The sequence below is a fragment of the Centruroides vittatus genome, unplaced genomic scaffold (genome assembly GCF_030686945.1).
Source record: "Centruroides vittatus isolate TY-2023 unplaced genomic scaffold, ASM3068694v2 contig_1049, whole genome shotgun sequence".
In the NCBI taxonomy this organism is placed as follows: domain Eukaryota; kingdom Metazoa; phylum Arthropoda; class Arachnida; order Scorpiones; family Buthidae; genus Centruroides; species Centruroides vittatus.
The window spans coordinates 186,085-203,174 of record NW_027120677.1 but is presented as its reverse complement, the minus strand read 5'-3'; the positions used below and the strand labels follow the sequence as shown (position 1 = coordinate 203,174).

The window sequence follows — 17,090 nt, the reverse complement described above, 5'->3', positions numbered from 1 at the left end:
AAATATTTAATTATTTATATACTTTTTATGTTATATTCTATCGAAATTTTTACTTTATATTTTCTGTTTACGATAATACACGTTGAGAAGATGACAGATAATAATATAATTTTCAGCTTTCATATTTTATGCATATCATAACTTCTAAGTTAATTACATGTGCGAAATATCTCGACGTTTAATTAAATTTATATATGAATAAACAGATTACTAAAATACCTTTATTTTTGCAGAAACTTCGATCACTTTTTATTATCTAAACGGTCGCGTCACGCGCTAAATACAATTAAACACCGTAAATATTAACTTTTTAAATATATTTTCTACGTTAAATTATTAAAAATTAAGAAATAAAACTAATATTTCCTTATCTCTTACGAATTGACAAAATAAAATCGTTATAATTTGCAAAATAAACAGTAGGCGACGCGACGCGACGCGACGCAACGCGACCGCTTACTTTTCAAGATGGAGGTAAGACATCGATTCAGACATTACACAATATTTGATACTTCAATCAAAAAGAAAATTGAATAACTAACTTATCTTATTATTTATGATTATTATTGGTAACTGAGTGTCTTAAACAGCAAAAAATTTAGTTAATATTAATAGAGAAATGTCAATCATGATGTAAATTGAATGACTCTCAACTATATTCGATTTGCTATTAGAATAAATTTAATCATTCCATCAAAATTCATTCTATCGATTGATATTCATCATTTGTATTCATAGTCGATCTTCTAAGATATTAAGTTTAAGTTTTTTTAAAAAAAATATTTAATAAATAACGCTTTAAAACCGAATTTTCTTACCTCGATTTAACGCCGTAATTTCGAGTAAATAAATGCGAAATATTTTAAAATTAATAGTTATTATAAATGATTAAATAACTTTATAAAATTAATTAATATTAATTAATTCTTGTACATTAATTTAAAATATTTATTTATATATAAATCTCTTTAATTGAGTATTACAATACTTAATCAAGTTATCAAGCGAGTTTCTACAATTAAAATTTAATTATCGAAATATCGAATAGTTAATGTAATATTCATATTTAACATTGCTATTATTGTTATTTTTCTTAAATAAAATCAACACTTTACAGTAAATTTAGAAATACAGTCGAACCTCCAATAACGAACATCAAAAACTGCTCAACGGCGGTTTTTCAGGGAATTTTCTTTTTAAAATGTAAACAAAATAACCTCCCAACGACGTCCACCACTGAACAACCACAATTTTTTATGTTCCCTTCATTGGCCGTCGTTCAGAGGTTTGACTATATTTCGAATAGTATCAATACTACACCCCCGCTTTACGACCGCTAGCATTAAACCTCCACTTGTACGACTTGTATAAATTTTCTATCATGACAATATAATAATATATAAAATGCCAGATTTTATTGGACATTTCCGGTAGTGTTATTTAAATAAAACTGTATTTTTACGAAAATAATATAAATTTATAACGCTAAACTTACAGAAGAGATCTCGTTATACGACTGCTTTCTAAGTACTGTAAAAATTAATTATTAAAATTAATTTATAATGATTTTTAAATAAATATCATAATACTAGAATAGTATGTAATATAAGGCTGTAGTTTATGGTAAAATATGGTTTAATAGAACCTCGATTTTACTATTTACTTGCTTCGTCGTAAAGCGAGCCGTTGTAAAGTAAGCTGTCATTATTATTGGACTTCAATCTTTAGATTGTATATATATATATATATTCTCACTGTCGTCCGTACGTTCGTTTGTATGTCCTTCATAATTTCTAGAATGGGGTTAGATAGATTAAAATCGAGACCAGATACGGAAAGAAATGATTAAAAATTGCAACCGGGTATTGTGAAGATGTCACAGTAATATACATTCGACTGTTATTATTATAATTATTGTTTTAAGAAATATATAATATTTAACGTCTTTTAACCTTTCTTTTTGCTTTAATTTTTTAGAATTTTTTGAACATTTTTTTCATATAAATTCTTTACTTTCTCATGTTTTTCATCAAACTTTTCCAGAATCGTTTTCAATATAACCGTCAACCACAATATATGTTTTTGTAAGCAATGGCAAAGTATTGAAAATTCTACTTTCGAGACTTTCATTATTAAAAAAAAATTTTTTTTGTCAATAATAAGACAAAAAAATAAAAATAAAAAGAGAAAATTGCGGTTGGACATAAGCTGGAAAGCTTATAGCAAACCGCAATTTTGTTAGATTAATTTTAGTTAGGAGAATGCCTGCTTATAATTAATGCCTACTAATTATTTTTATAATAGATTATATCCTGTTAATTAATGCCTATTAATTATTTTTACATAAAGATTTTTTTGTTTTTTTTTATAATAGACAATTTTGTTAGATTAATTTTAATTAGATGAATACATGTATTAATGCCTAGTAATTATTTTTATAATAAAATATTTATAAAATTAATCTTAAATAATTGACATTAATTGCAAATTCTCATAATATATTATCATTTTTCAAAAATTCTTTTATGATAATTTAATTATTATTATTATTATTATTGTTTTAAATATTCTGTTTATTCCAATGTAAAAATTCACAAAATATTTTTTAAATGTTTATCATGTGAAGCATGAATTTTTAAAGGCATTCATTTAGCAAGAATTTAACAAAATTAAATTATATCACTTATGATACTTGTACTATAAAAAGATGGAATTTTTCATTTCTTATAAAAAGAACGAAGTCGGAAGAGCAAGAAAATTATAATTATGTGATGTATTCTTGTTTGTAAATTAGATAAAAATTTCTTGGTTTAGTGAAAGTATTAAATAATGTAATAGAACAAGAATTTCACTATTTAACTTAGGGATTTCTTCGTTAATTATAGAAGAGAGAAAGAGGAAAACCAATTCTTGAAACATGTACTGTATTCAATTTAATATATCGAAATTTAGCTTAAGGCAAAACTATTCTCTCTTAAAATGAAATATATATATATATATATTAAATCGCTTTAATTCACTTCAATGCTTTCAGAATATAGTAAAATTTAGTATAATAACCCGTAATTTTGTTAATTATTAATTCATGATGAAGGTATTGTATCCATATTTCAATTACAACTGATGGATTCGGTTGATGGGATAGGGCAAAACATGGCGATTTGCCAAGAGGAATACCTTCCTGGAGGACTTTGTATCAGAAACTGACCCCTATTTAGGTGTTATACACGTAAAGAAAACCCGGAAATCTTCACTTTCGGTGAGGCGCGAACCCGCGACCAACTACCAACGTTCCATTCGATTATTGGTGGGCCTTAGCAGAAGAAAATGGAGAAGAAAGTTATCTTCTTTATTTTAATTAAAGGAACAATTATTAAATTTTATTAATATGTTAAACTAGAAAAACTAGAATTTTTAATATATAACGTTTACAAAAGTGAATTTTTATTACAATACTATCGGTATTAGGACACTTGAATGCATTTGTAGATCATTAGAAGTTGCGAAATTAAAAGTTTTATCGCGTAAACAATGGTTTTTTAAAAATATTTCCTCGTTGTTTTTATATATATATATATAAATTTTTGAAATATAGAAATTTATTTACATAGCTTACAGAACGAGTTATACTCACAATTTTACCGTAAAAAAAATAACCTAATTATTCATAAATACAACAAAATTTATCGGTTTATGATAGATATTTTATTGCATTGAATCTAAAATGATTCCCTGCTTTAGATTCAGTTTGCTCGAACGTAGATTCCTCATTTCATTTCCTGCATTTCTCAATATCAGCATTCTGGAAGCTGTAGTTCATTCTGTCTAGAGGGCATTTTCCACAGTTTGAAAAGTCTTGAAGGCCCTTCAGAGTAGTAGGCAGTGTCATGATAAAAAAAATAATATATAGGCTGTATACGCGTATATATATATATAGCGAGAGCAAGCTGGCATCAAGTGTTTTGCAAGGAAAATAGCAGCAGCGAATGCGAATGAAATAATCGTAGCATATTTTCATAAGTCGCTCGACTAAACTCAGTATGAAATATTAAATGTTTATCATAATAACTTTCAATATAAATTGTTTTTGTTTGAATTTATAAATGGTTTTTGAAGACAAAACCATTTTTAAAATCCCGTTTCTTGGGTAAAGATTTTTTACAATTGATCAAAATGTAATATTTTTTATTGGTTTGAAGTGATAAGAATTACTTAAACTAATTATAAAATATTGTAGCTAGATATTTGCTTAGTTATAAATTAAATATTTATATTTTTACCCATATTTAATACTTATTTTATGTTGTCTAGCTGAGCGCTTTTCGCATTACTTTGCTGTTAGATTTTATATATTCTACAATATTAATGGTGTACTCTTTTAAAAATTTTATTTAAAGACATCTCTGAAAACATTTTAAATACTTGAAAAGATAATAAATTATAAAAAAATACATTTTTAATACTGTAATGTAGGCCTATATGGTTAGTACGCGACTCGCTTATCTATAAAGGTTGTGCAAAAGAGTCTCTTGGTGATTTTAATAGATAAAATATAATACATTTTTAGTAATATTTTGCTTTAAATTGATATCATATTTATTTAATGGAAAAAACAAAATTAAATAATTACTGTAAAAAATTGTTTACATTGTGAAACAAAGAATAACTCTTAAAATTATCTCTAAAACATGATTATAAATGAATATTAGCACATTATAATCATTAAAAATTAATTAAATTTAATAAAAATCTTTAAAAATATTCTCTTGAGATAAGAGATTTAATCTAAATCTACTCGATGAAAAGGTGAAGTATTGAAAGGAAACCATAACTATATCATTTGCGGAAGATGAAAACAATTTTGGAGTATTACAATAAATATCAAATTTTACAATATGTCACATTTCGAGTGAGATTAAATGTTGAAATATATAACTATTGGATTTTCGAGCGAAGAGATCACATTCATGAAGCCTGGGGCAAGTGATTGTGACTGATGTCTACCTTCCTGTACTTCAATAAGTTAAAATGAACTTGTATTGATATAACAGGAAATTTTAGACAGGATCATCTTAAGGCTGTAGTGATCGACTGCACACCTGCCATTTTTTTTTCTTCTTCTTCTTTCTTTTTTCCTTTTAGCGAAGGATTTTCCTTTCGAAACTCTTTCCATATTCTACGTGAGAAGTAGGATAAACATTAAACTAACTTGATACCTCCGAATGGAATTGTGCGCTTTCAAACGTTCAATAAATCTTTTCACGAATAAATTTGTCAAACGATGTATTTGTGACATTATCAATAGTTTAGCTCCTTCCTCAAAATGCCTTCTATTGTTAATATATTAATGTTTGTCTTGAAATCTGTTCATAATTTACATTAACATACAGTAATAGCCTGTATTGTGAATGGATTCAATTATTCTATCTTCAGCTTATATAATTATTCTATACTCCATTCAGAATATACGGTTACATACTCTTAATTAATGCTTACAGAATATCTAAAATATTGTATGCAATATTATATATATGAATATACCTAGTTTTTTTTTCCTTTAATAAAAATTTTAATAAATTTATATATTTATTATTTTATTTTTTATATTTTTATAAAATTAAATAATTTATATATTCAATTTTATAATTTTTCTAGATGTATGAAGATGCTTATAATGATCATGCATATACTGAAGTATATGAAGAATTAAGGTAAGTCATTTTAATTAATTTAAATCATAATAAATTGATTAAGTGCATCTGTATGAGTTACTACGCGTTGAAACACACAATAATATCCACGTTTCGATAGATAATGCGATAAAGATTATATTAAATTGAACTTTTATTCAATAATTGAGAGCCTAAAATAGATTTTTCAATTAAAAAAATACTAATTGAAATAGGCTATATGTTTTAAAACGATGAAAAAAATATTATTAAAAATTATAAAACGACTAAATAGGACTTTGTTTTCTGATATCAGTAATGAAAACTATCTTGATGCATACCCTGATGAATATGAAGGCAATGGATATACAGAACCTGAATATATTCGTAAGTACTTTGTGTTTTAATTAATTTCTAAGTTAACGAATAAACCTAATTTAAAATTTAATTAACTTTCTAAATAATAAATAATATAATAATTAAAACGCGTTTTAATATAAAGCCCTATTATCACCATTCACCCTAATTAATTTCGAAAATTACAATGTATATATGAATATGTAATGCAAATCGGTAGCTATTTCTCGTTTATGTTCTTTATGTTGATACCGAACATATAAAATGTATAAATTATGCGATGTATACGTTATGTACTTAAATGTGTTCAGTATTTTGGTTTATTTTATGTTAAAACAAAAGGAATTATACGTTATAAAGAAATAAATACGGTAAAATAATATTGAGAAATTAAAAAATAAATATAGGCAGTCCTCTGTAATTTATGTAAGATATCAAGTAAATGGTAATTGAAATAATTTGGTTATTTGCACGATAATTGGTTAAAAACGTGATTAATTTCAAAGCGATTGGTTGAAGGCGTACTTACGATCGCGAAAATCAACCAATTGTTGTTAAGATAAGAATTTAATTGACGGGAAAGAAACCAATAGAATGCCTGTTATTTTATTTTATTTTTAATCAAATCTCCTCAGTTAAAATTAGTTTTGATTCATATTTTGTTTGAATGAAAATAATACTTTTATATTTAATTTTTGTGTTTTCGTGCTGTTGTTCGAAGTTATTATTATTTACTAACGTTCCATCCTGTAAATACCCTTCACTGTTTACGTTTGTTAAATGATTATTTAAAGTATTTGCTGCACATTTAACATTCACATTACTTCATTTTTATGCACAAAATCCTTCAAACTTATCTATCAGAAAATCCGTTGGATTATTCTGCCATAAAGTTGAAGTGTTTTTCTCGGATTTTCTAAAAGTTATAAAGCACTAGAAAAAAAAATCTTTTTGTATTGAAAACTACGGAGCCTTAACCTTTCTGAATCATTTATTTGCGTTTAGATGAGCATTGGAGCTCCACAGTTGGACGTGGAGGAAGAAGCAAAAGTATCAGCGGCGTTACCAGCCGTCCTCTGAGTAGAAGCAGCATTCGAAGCCATCCTTATGGACCACCACCTCAACCCGTCCTATATTAAATAAAACCATCACCTTCATTTCGTTTCTTTTGTACATATTTCCCCAAAAAAACAAATATATATATATACATATATATATATATATACATATACAACACTCACGATAGAAGATGATCGTGGGTATATTGAAAAAGTGTAAGTCTTCATTTCTAGTCAGGGTTGTTTTCAGCATAGTGTCAAAATTATATGGATGTGTTTCGTATTATAATCATCGTCATAAATAAACAAAAATTAAAAAAAAATCATTATAGAATATACTTTTAAAACTACAGAGAAAAAACTGAATACTAAAGATTATCTAAATCAATTTAAATATTGTCTAAGATATAATTGATGTGTATAATTTCTTCATTCGGCCAGTTAATTTGTGTAATGTTTAATATATGTGTAATGTGTACGAGAATATTCATAAAAATAAAAACAATGTTTAAAAACTATCATAAAGTAATTATATATATATATATAGTTTTTTTATTAATTCTAAAACAAAAATAATAAATATAATAACCTTCAGAACATTTTTTTTTGAATTTTTTTGACGGAGTTTCAAGCTTGAAAAAATGAAGTTTTGAACGTAAAGATGGAAGATACTTAGAAGGTACAGTAAACATATAGCCTATTAAATATCTTCTAAAATAATAATTAAAAAGAAAAAATACTTCGTGTAAACTACGAACTAAAATTAATATTAATAAAATAAATAAATATTTAATTAAAAAATAAATAAATAAATCGTGCTAAAACAGACAAAATAAACCGATTTGTACGATAGATTTTTTTTATATATTACCTTTATTGAAATTATATATTTTAAAAAATTTATTCTTATTTCTATTATTAATTTATTTAAAAATAAATTAATTTTTTAAACTTGTTCTTTTTATATTTATATATAGGCTGAAGAAGAGAAGAAAGGATTAGAATCGAATTTTATCAAAATACAAAAACACAAAATTAAAAAAATAAAAAAATAAATAAATAAATAGCATTTACGGGTATATTTTTTTTGAAGAACGAACAATTTATGATCGGTAAGAAAAGGACAACAGTTTACCCATTTGTTTACTGCCTTCCGATGTTTAAAACTCTTGAGATTTTTCACTTCAAACTGACAGTATGCACATTATCAACTATAATGGATTATTCAGTTGTCTAACTTATTAACATATGAAATATTAGTTTGAGAAAGAAATCTAGTTTAAAACACGATCAAATACGAGAATATTTATATAAAACTTTTCAAAAAATAAAATACGCCATATTATTCTTAATCATTCCTGTATATACGGTTCGAAAATTGACTGTCAAAACAACTTCTCTCTCTCTCTTAATACTTTTACTATTTATTAACCTTTTGTATACAATTTTTGGCAGAATTTTTCTAAATCGAAAATAACGTTTTTCTTTTATTTCCCCCCCTCTCGTCCCCCCTTTCTTTCTAAATTTTATTTATTTATTTATTCTTTTCCAACTTGCATTTTCTTGACATTTGCAATTTTTCTTTGCATAAAGTAAAAGGTAAAAAAATAAATAAATAAATAAAAAATTAAAATAATATTTATACAAAACTTCAACCTTTACTTGTTTTTTTTAATCAATTTGATTTGATTGATATTCGAAAATAATCGTTTCTGACAAATTTTATTATAAATTTTTATTTAACAGAATTTTATTCCCATTTGATGAATATTAATGATTAATGAATATATGAATAATTTTTAGCGTTATTATTTATTTATTTTTTTAAATTTTTACACGATAATTAATCACTACGCGCGTGTAATTTTTTTTTCTCCCTCCCTCTTGGTTTTTTTAATTGAATAATAATTATTTATTAAAAATCAATGAAGGAAAAACTGTTTTAAAAAAAGGATAAGAATTCATTCAATCTTATTTGGCATTTGTAAAATAAAATGTTTTACTTTATTAGTGATGTTTTTTTTTGTGTTGAAATTTCTTATTTTTGTTTTGTATTTTTTTCACCTCAAAACTTTTTGTTTTGTATTTTTTTCACCTCAAAACTTTTTGTTTTTTTTTTATATTTTTACTTTAGATCGAAACTAAATAAATGAAGGGGTTTTTTTGCTATCGTTTTTATTGCTCAATATTACTGTAGTTTTGGTAAAATACACCCATTCTCCCGACTCATTCTTCACTATCAAAAAGTTTGTAATTCAATATAAATAGTGAAAAAAAGTTAAACTTCTCTTTTCTACGAATGATAAAAAGAAAAGAAAGAAAAAAAAGATACTGTCCAGCTCTATTTATTCCTAGTGAATTCTTTCTTAAAGTATTTCACCTTTTATTTTGTATGACTTGAACTTCCTTCTCGATTCAACGTCTGTGTTATATTGAACTGTTATTTTCTTATCGTTCGGATCTATTTTTAAAAGATGAATTCACTATCCGGAAACCATTCTAAGAATACCATCCATTTATAAATTTGTATCTCGAATTTTTAAAAACGATTTCTTTCTTATCTACATAAAAAAACTTATCTATTTTTATTTAAATCAATGGCTCTTAACATAGGGTACACGTACATTATACCAGAGGTGAAAGACTTTCGTATTATAGATGTTTAAAAATAGTTATAGAGATTTTAATGATGATTTTCTTGAAAAAACGATCGTTATTTATCTTACTACAGAGTGATTCTAAAGTCTCTATACGAAGCAGAACATCTAAAGGTCCAGACTCGTGTGCACACTTATACGAGTATACATGTATCAGAGGTGTTAACGTGCATTTGCCACGAATGGGGGGAAGAGTATTTACATGTACTGTACTTTAAATGGAACCCACATAGCTCATATTCTGTGACTTGTAATTGATCTGTTTACTCATATATGGAGACGTTTGAACACTGTACTGTACATTCTGTACACCCCCTAACACCTTTATCTACTTGAGTTTTGTTGAAGGGAATCTTTCTTAGTCCCTTCTCTTAAAGTTAGCCTAATAATTAAGGTTAGGTTAATAAGTTATCCCTTATAACCTAAAGTTAAGCTAAATAAATAAATTCCCTTAAATAAAATGAAAAGGAACGAATCTTTAATGGGGATGCAAGAGCACATTTAAAAATTCAAATAGGGAAGGCAATAAAAAAAGGTTAAGAATCACTGGTTTAAATTATTGGGGCGATTTTAATGCTCTAAAATTTAGTATGCTTAATGGGCCAATAAACTTGTTGCATGGTGCTTAGCTATCTAAAATGGTGTTGTTGCTGCTGTTGTTTTTTTTTTTTTTTTACACGCAAAGTAGCTTAATTACTTCGTAACGATTTAATTGTTACAAGTATTTGTAGCAAGAAAAATATGTATATAAGTTAACAGGCAAATAAAAATTATATATATATATATATATATATATATATATATATTAAAAATATGTAATAAAAATTCGTGATATTTTTTGTAAGGTATTCGAAATATTTCTTAATTAAATATAATATATATATATATAAAACATTATATTCATCATTATCGTCATCAAAGATCAATTATCTCATATGCATAGTTCAGCCAAGGGAAAAGTATTTAAAGAAATTTTAATTAATTCTCATTTATTAAAAAAAATGTAAAAAATATGTATAAAAAATTTACAATAACACGCAAAAATAAAATTAAATTGTGTATATACACAGTTATTATTGTTTTGAGATGATTCTTTCGAATTTTATTTATTTATATACATAAATAGTCAATAAAAATTAATAATAATGTTAATTATAAAGTGTAATTACAATTGGTGTTAAATTGGAAATTTTTAATGTTAAATAATACCAAGTTCTTTCACTTAAAAAGAAAAAAAAATAATAAAATTTATATATTTAATAATGTAAAAAGCAAATATTCTGTAAATAAATATCATATAAAACCGAATGAGATTTTTTTCTGTATTTTTTTAAGTATAAAAAGTCATTATATATAGAATAAATTAAAGAAAAATAATTAAAAATAAATTACTTTTTTAAAGTGAAGTTAAATGCATTTACTTTAAATTTATTTTATATATTATAAAGTTCTAAAAATTAAAAAAAAAATGAATAGAATTAACAATTTAAAATGAAAATCGGAATAAAAAAATGGCGTAAGAGTGAACTTTTTGTTAAGATAATTATTACTTTTATTATAATTTACTGAAGAAAATCTTTTATAATTTTAAATATTAATCTTTTAACTTCATAAATTTTATTTATTTATTTAATTTTATTTGTTTAAAGCACTAATACAAAGTATTTTAACAGGTTTTTTTCGTAGATAGTATGTAATGTATTTTTGTACCTTTGGAAAGTTAGTGTTATATTAATCCGTTATATCAAGAATTGGAACACGTTTCCTTTGTTTATTTTAAATCTTTTCGTCTTTTTATAACTTATTTTCATTAAAGTACATCAATTCTTTAAGCTTATAAAGAACTGCATAAAATGCAATAACACGAATGGTTAGAGAAGTATTATAACGTTTTATAATAATCAATATTTTTTTAATTATAAAATTAATTAATTTATTATTATCGCTTGAGAGAGGTAATATATGGCCCTTAAAATAGACTATTTTACATCATGATTTTTAAACATAAAAGTAAGTTTTTAGGCCTTCTTCTATACATCAGGCCCGTCCTATGTTTGCTTGAAAGTATGCATTAAAAAGGTGTTTTAAACTTAAAACTTATTTATAAAATTTTAAAATTGGCTTTAAAATTCGATTAATTAATCAGTATTTTTATAAATTACATACAAAATATTTTTAAAAAATAAATAAAATTTGCAAATTATACAACCAAACCTATAAACAACGGCTAAGTTAGAAGTTATTTTTCATACAATTAAGTTCCTCCCTAAAACTGGTCACTGTTTAGTGTGGCCCTTATTGGAGGTTCTACCGTGTAATTTATACGAAATTATTATAATATTAATTAATTTTTAAAAAAATATTCTATTGACCTAATTAACTCGTTTATAAATATAAAACTTAAGAACATCCATGCATTTTCTTGAATGAATTCCTATGGTTTAATATTAGAAATTAAAATCAATCATTTAATCAAAAATAGAACAAGTCTAAAATTAAATATATATATATATATATTGGCATAAATTTTATACATTTTTATTTATTTTTTAATGATTAAAAATACATTGAATACATTCAACTTACAGCATCAATATTCGTACATATTTTCGATAAGTCGTATCTCTAACATCAAAAATTCGAACAGTTCGATCAATATTTTAACATTAAAATGACTAGAATGCTTTAAATTTACAAAATTTTAACGTTAAAATAAATATAATTATATAAAAATCTAAAATTTTACACGTTAAACAATATAAGGTTACGTGTAATTATAATTATCTTACATTATAATAAGGCTTTTACGAGAGAGGAAGGACCTTTTAATAATCCGAAATCTAAGTCCTGTCCCTGCATTAAGCATGGTTATTTGAAAACAATTTAATAAAAGGAGTTATTATTTAATTGCAGATATCAGTAATAAGATCTTAGAAAATTATTCTAGAAAAAAAAAAGAAATGCGAGAAATGTGAACGTGATGATACATTTATAACAAACAGGATGTGTGAAAACAGATCGAATGTATATAAGGATGAAATTTTGATGAGTCAGAACTATCTTTCTATTTTGAGCTTCGTTTAATGCTGAAAGAAGCATTCACTGAATGATGTTCATCGAATGTAATGTATTTATTTCATTCTAGCAATTGAATTTTGTACGGTTTTAACAATTTAAATTTATTATTTGGCAGGGAGGTTATTTTTTTATTTTTTTCTTATATATGCGTACGTAAAAATGGAAAAAATTCGATAGATATTGGCGTAAAAATGACTATTATTTAAACTCAATTTTTCGTATAATTTCTCATATAAATTTATGAGAAATATATTGTCGAGGATAGAATAATGATAATGTGAAATGAGATAAATCGTTTTATTATGGTAATTTAGAATGGTTTTAAAATTAAGTAGTTTTCTCTCTTTTATAAGTTACGTTTATTGGAAGATAAGTTATGTAATTTGTCAAAATTTACATGATTTCAATATGTTCCAACTTTTGTTTAAAATTATGTGAATAAGTGTTTGCTAAATTCGTTATAAATTCACCTGTTTAATATCATTTTGCAATTCACTTGGCATTCGATGTTTAAAGAATTCGAAATAATCTATAAATAAATTATGTACAGTACATACGTGCAATTTACTCGGTATTTGAAGGACGTACTGTACAGTAGTATCCTCCTATATAGCGCCAAACTATGAAAATCTGTAAGTGGATATTCTCTATAAATATTAGAGAATCCTTCAGCATCTGCCAATTATTAAGTGTATAATTTTGTATTGTAAATGTCATTATTATTATTATTATTATTATTATTATATTGTGTGACTTTCAAGCTTACAAATTCAAATTTATGTATAGATCTCATTACTACTTATTGTTTCAGGTAATTCAGTGTAGTACGAAACTCGATTTAATGCCAATTTAGAGGCACTGAATCGAAATTTGTTTCTGTGATTCTTATTGTTTTAAGAGCTTCTAATTTAGTCCCAATTTCAGATTGAACTAAATCGAAAATTGTTTAAATATTTCAACAAATTCTGGCGCTATATCCAAGCTTGAATTTAATTCAAGTGTTCGAGATCCTTCAGTTTTAGTACAAGCAATTACACTAAATCGAAGTCAACACCTAAATTTTTAAAGATCATTTTGAAGCTCAATTCGAATTTTTTTTTCTTTTTTTCAACTTAAAATTATTAAAATAATCTATAAATAAATTATATTCGTATATAAATTAAATATTCTAGACTATATTTTTGTGTATAAAGTTGGCTTAAAAGATTGAAATGTGTACTTCTTGTACTTCTAAAAAAAAAGAAAGAGAGAAGAATGGTTTTAATAATTAAAAAATAGTTTTTTTCAATCAAAATTTTTGTTTATATTGAAATTTAGTAGCATTTTTTTCGGTTAGAATGACAGCTTTGAAAAGGAAATAAAACATTTTCTAACCGCTACAAGGATTCGTAATATTACGCTACGTTGCTAACAACTGAAGCAAAATAGAGTAAAGTCGAACGTACAATATGTTTACTTCGTCTGAAAAATATTGATGTATTTTATATTCTAAGCATAGAATAAGTTAGAATGTATTCTTTTATATTATATCTTCGAATCAATGAATTAAAAATTGTTTTTTTTATATATATTTTTCCTCCCTTGAAAAATATTATGCATTAAATTTATACTTTTTTACATCAGTTTCTGTTAATCACATTTTCTTTGATGATATAAAATATACTGTTTATATGCTATTTATCTAAGTAAAATACATAAAAGTATAAAGGATTTTTAGGAGATTTTATATATATAAAGAAAAGATTTAGATTTAAATCAATAATTCGCAATTTTGATAACGTTTAACTTGATCAATTCTCTAACTTTTGTTGAATTTATAAAGCATATAAAATTATTCGTTTGTCTTATAAGTTAAAATATGGTTAAAAGACGTGGAAATGTTGACAGATCTATGGATAATCAGTTAAAGCGACAGTTTATTTGAAAAGTCAATGCAAATCAAAGAAGAATTGAGAACTATTCTTCAGCTATTGTAAAGTTGAAAGTTAGAATTTTAAACTTCTTCTTCGTAATTATATTTAATATATGTGTTAAACGAGAAGACACAATTGAAAACTAGCCAGAAAGTGGTGTCAGAAACTATAATTTAAATCCAGAATTCCTGAAAAACTGATGATAAAAGTCGTAGGAAGATGGGCTTAACAACTGTAATGTGGAGACAGAACAAATCATATTGATTTAATTCCTAAAAGCTGATGATGATGATGATGACGATGTAAATCATGATGACGTTTCAAATGCTAATTCTCAACTTTACATAATATATTCAAAAGATTTAATAGGTTTTGCATTACGATATGGAAACCACAAATTAGCAATGATGACTGTTCTATAAAATTTAAATATAATTATTATAATAAGTTATTAATATATATGTATAATTAAAAAAAAGCCATCAAACCTCTTAACAAAGGCCACAGAAGGAAAACAAGAAAAGATGGCCGTCGTTTAACTGAATTTAAATCACTATTTTTCACTTTAAACTTCGTAAATGAAGCACATTTTCTTCAAGGAGAAAAAATAAGTAAATAAATTTATTATTATTATTATTATTATTAGTTTCTTCTTTCTTTATTTTTGAGCAATCATCAAAATGAAATCACGCCATAATACGAATTTTCTATCATCTAGAAGGTTGTAATAAGTACAAACGACAAAAACATAAGCAATTTCCTAGATATAAATCTCTTCGCTCAGTTACATCCTATAATTTACTCAAAAGAATCAACCATAACAATGACTCGGAAGATACAAATTCAACTTTCTAAATTTACAAAAAAAGAAAAATAATAATAAATTAAAGTATAATAGAAAAAGGGATATATCAATGTAACTTTGACGTTATATTACATATATTAGGAATTGAATTTTTAAATTAAAATAAATTGAAAAATATTTTTAATACTTTAAGAAATTAAATTATTTTATGTTTTAAATATATTTATTTAAATTATTTATAAACAATAGCATTTTCTATATCAATTAAGGCCTATATTGATATAGAGAATGCTATAGAAGGAGGCCTTTAATTAATTTATATATATATATATATTTCCAATGATGTTTTGAAATTCAAAGCTTCAGTATATAACACATACAAAAATTAATATATTAAATTCAATTTATAAATTCTAATTTAAAATTTAAATTATAAATTTATTATATATATATATAAGCAGAATTCTATATATTAAATGTATGTAAAATCAGAAGATTGGCAAATTTTAAATGAAAATTTTTAGAATTAATTAGAAAATTAATTTTATACATTAATAATTTATTTTTAATTATTTTTCTTATTAATTCTTTAAAAAATAATTTATATAAACTCTGAATTTATTATTTATAGACAAAACTCTGTGTATTAAATGTATACAACTGCCAAACTATAAATGAAGATTTTACAATTATATCATTAAAAGTAATAACATATATTAATATTATAAGACACAAAATTAATGCAAAAGCTTTAATTTATATATATGTATATCAGTCTTTAAATATTTTATTAAATTTCTTTAAATTTAATGTATTTATTTAAGTTATATTAAGCTTATATATACTTTAAATCAGATTAAACTTTGTTTCATGTATTATACAGCTTCCATATATATTAATTACTTACTAATTCCTTCAATGCATAAATTTAATTTACTTAAAAAATAAAGTAAAATATACAAATTCGTATATATATATATATATATTTTATTTTTTAAACCTTTTCTCATGAATTTTTATAGACTATCTTTGACATGTTATGAAATAAAAATAAAATATCAAACGGTTGTATAGAGGCATTAAATATAAAATATATTCATAAATATTTAGCGTATAGAAGGGAATATTTATTAAATATAAAATATATTCATTTTTCTATCGAAATTTAAGTATCGTGTATTAAAAAGAAAAAAAAAATGTATATTTTTATGCACGTTTTTGACGGTTAAATTTCGTCTTTCTTGCGTAAAAATATATTTAAAATAAATTCTTGTTACGTATTATCTACTTTAATACTTGCAACTGGCTAAGAGATGTTTCTACCTTTGCTTTTCCTGCGGTCATCGACTTAAACATTGATTTTCCAATGTTATCTATATCTTAAAGTAACAAAGTTCCTTCCAGCTATTCAAAAAGAGTACAAGAAAAAAAAAAAAACAAATGTATTTTTAACGTTGATAGAATTTCGAAAAACTTTTACGAATATAAACACAAGTTATTTTAAAAGAATTTTATTATTATTATTACTATTATTATTCTTTGTTTTTTTTATA

The 17,090-nt window shown here is 24.0% G+C and overlaps 1 protein-coding gene across 3 annotated transcripts in view; it reads left to right on the top strand.

The window, feature by feature from the left end:
- The window catches only part of LOC136970660 (KH domain-containing, RNA-binding, signal transduction-associated protein 2-like), a 49,666-nt gene extending 41,092 nt beyond the window's left edge, over positions 1-8,574 (top strand). Inside the window, exons 6-9 of one of the 3 annotated variants that reach the window (XR_010880015.1) lie at positions 5,656-5,711; positions 5,986-6,056; positions 7,032-7,300; positions 8,062-8,574. Coding sequence is in view for 2 of the 3 variants with exons in the window: in XM_067265120.1 (XP_067121221.1) it covers positions 5,656-5,711; positions 5,986-6,056; positions 7,032-7,165 (261 nt within the window). In the remaining variant the exon portion in view is untranslated. Of the gene's footprint in view, positions 1-5,655; positions 5,712-5,985; positions 6,057-7,031; positions 7,614-8,061 lie in introns of those variants that run through there. The other 2 variants (XM_067265131.1, XM_067265120.1) reach the window with 2 other exon arrangements.
- The last annotated feature ends 8,516 nt before the right edge of the window (positions 8,575-17,090 follow it).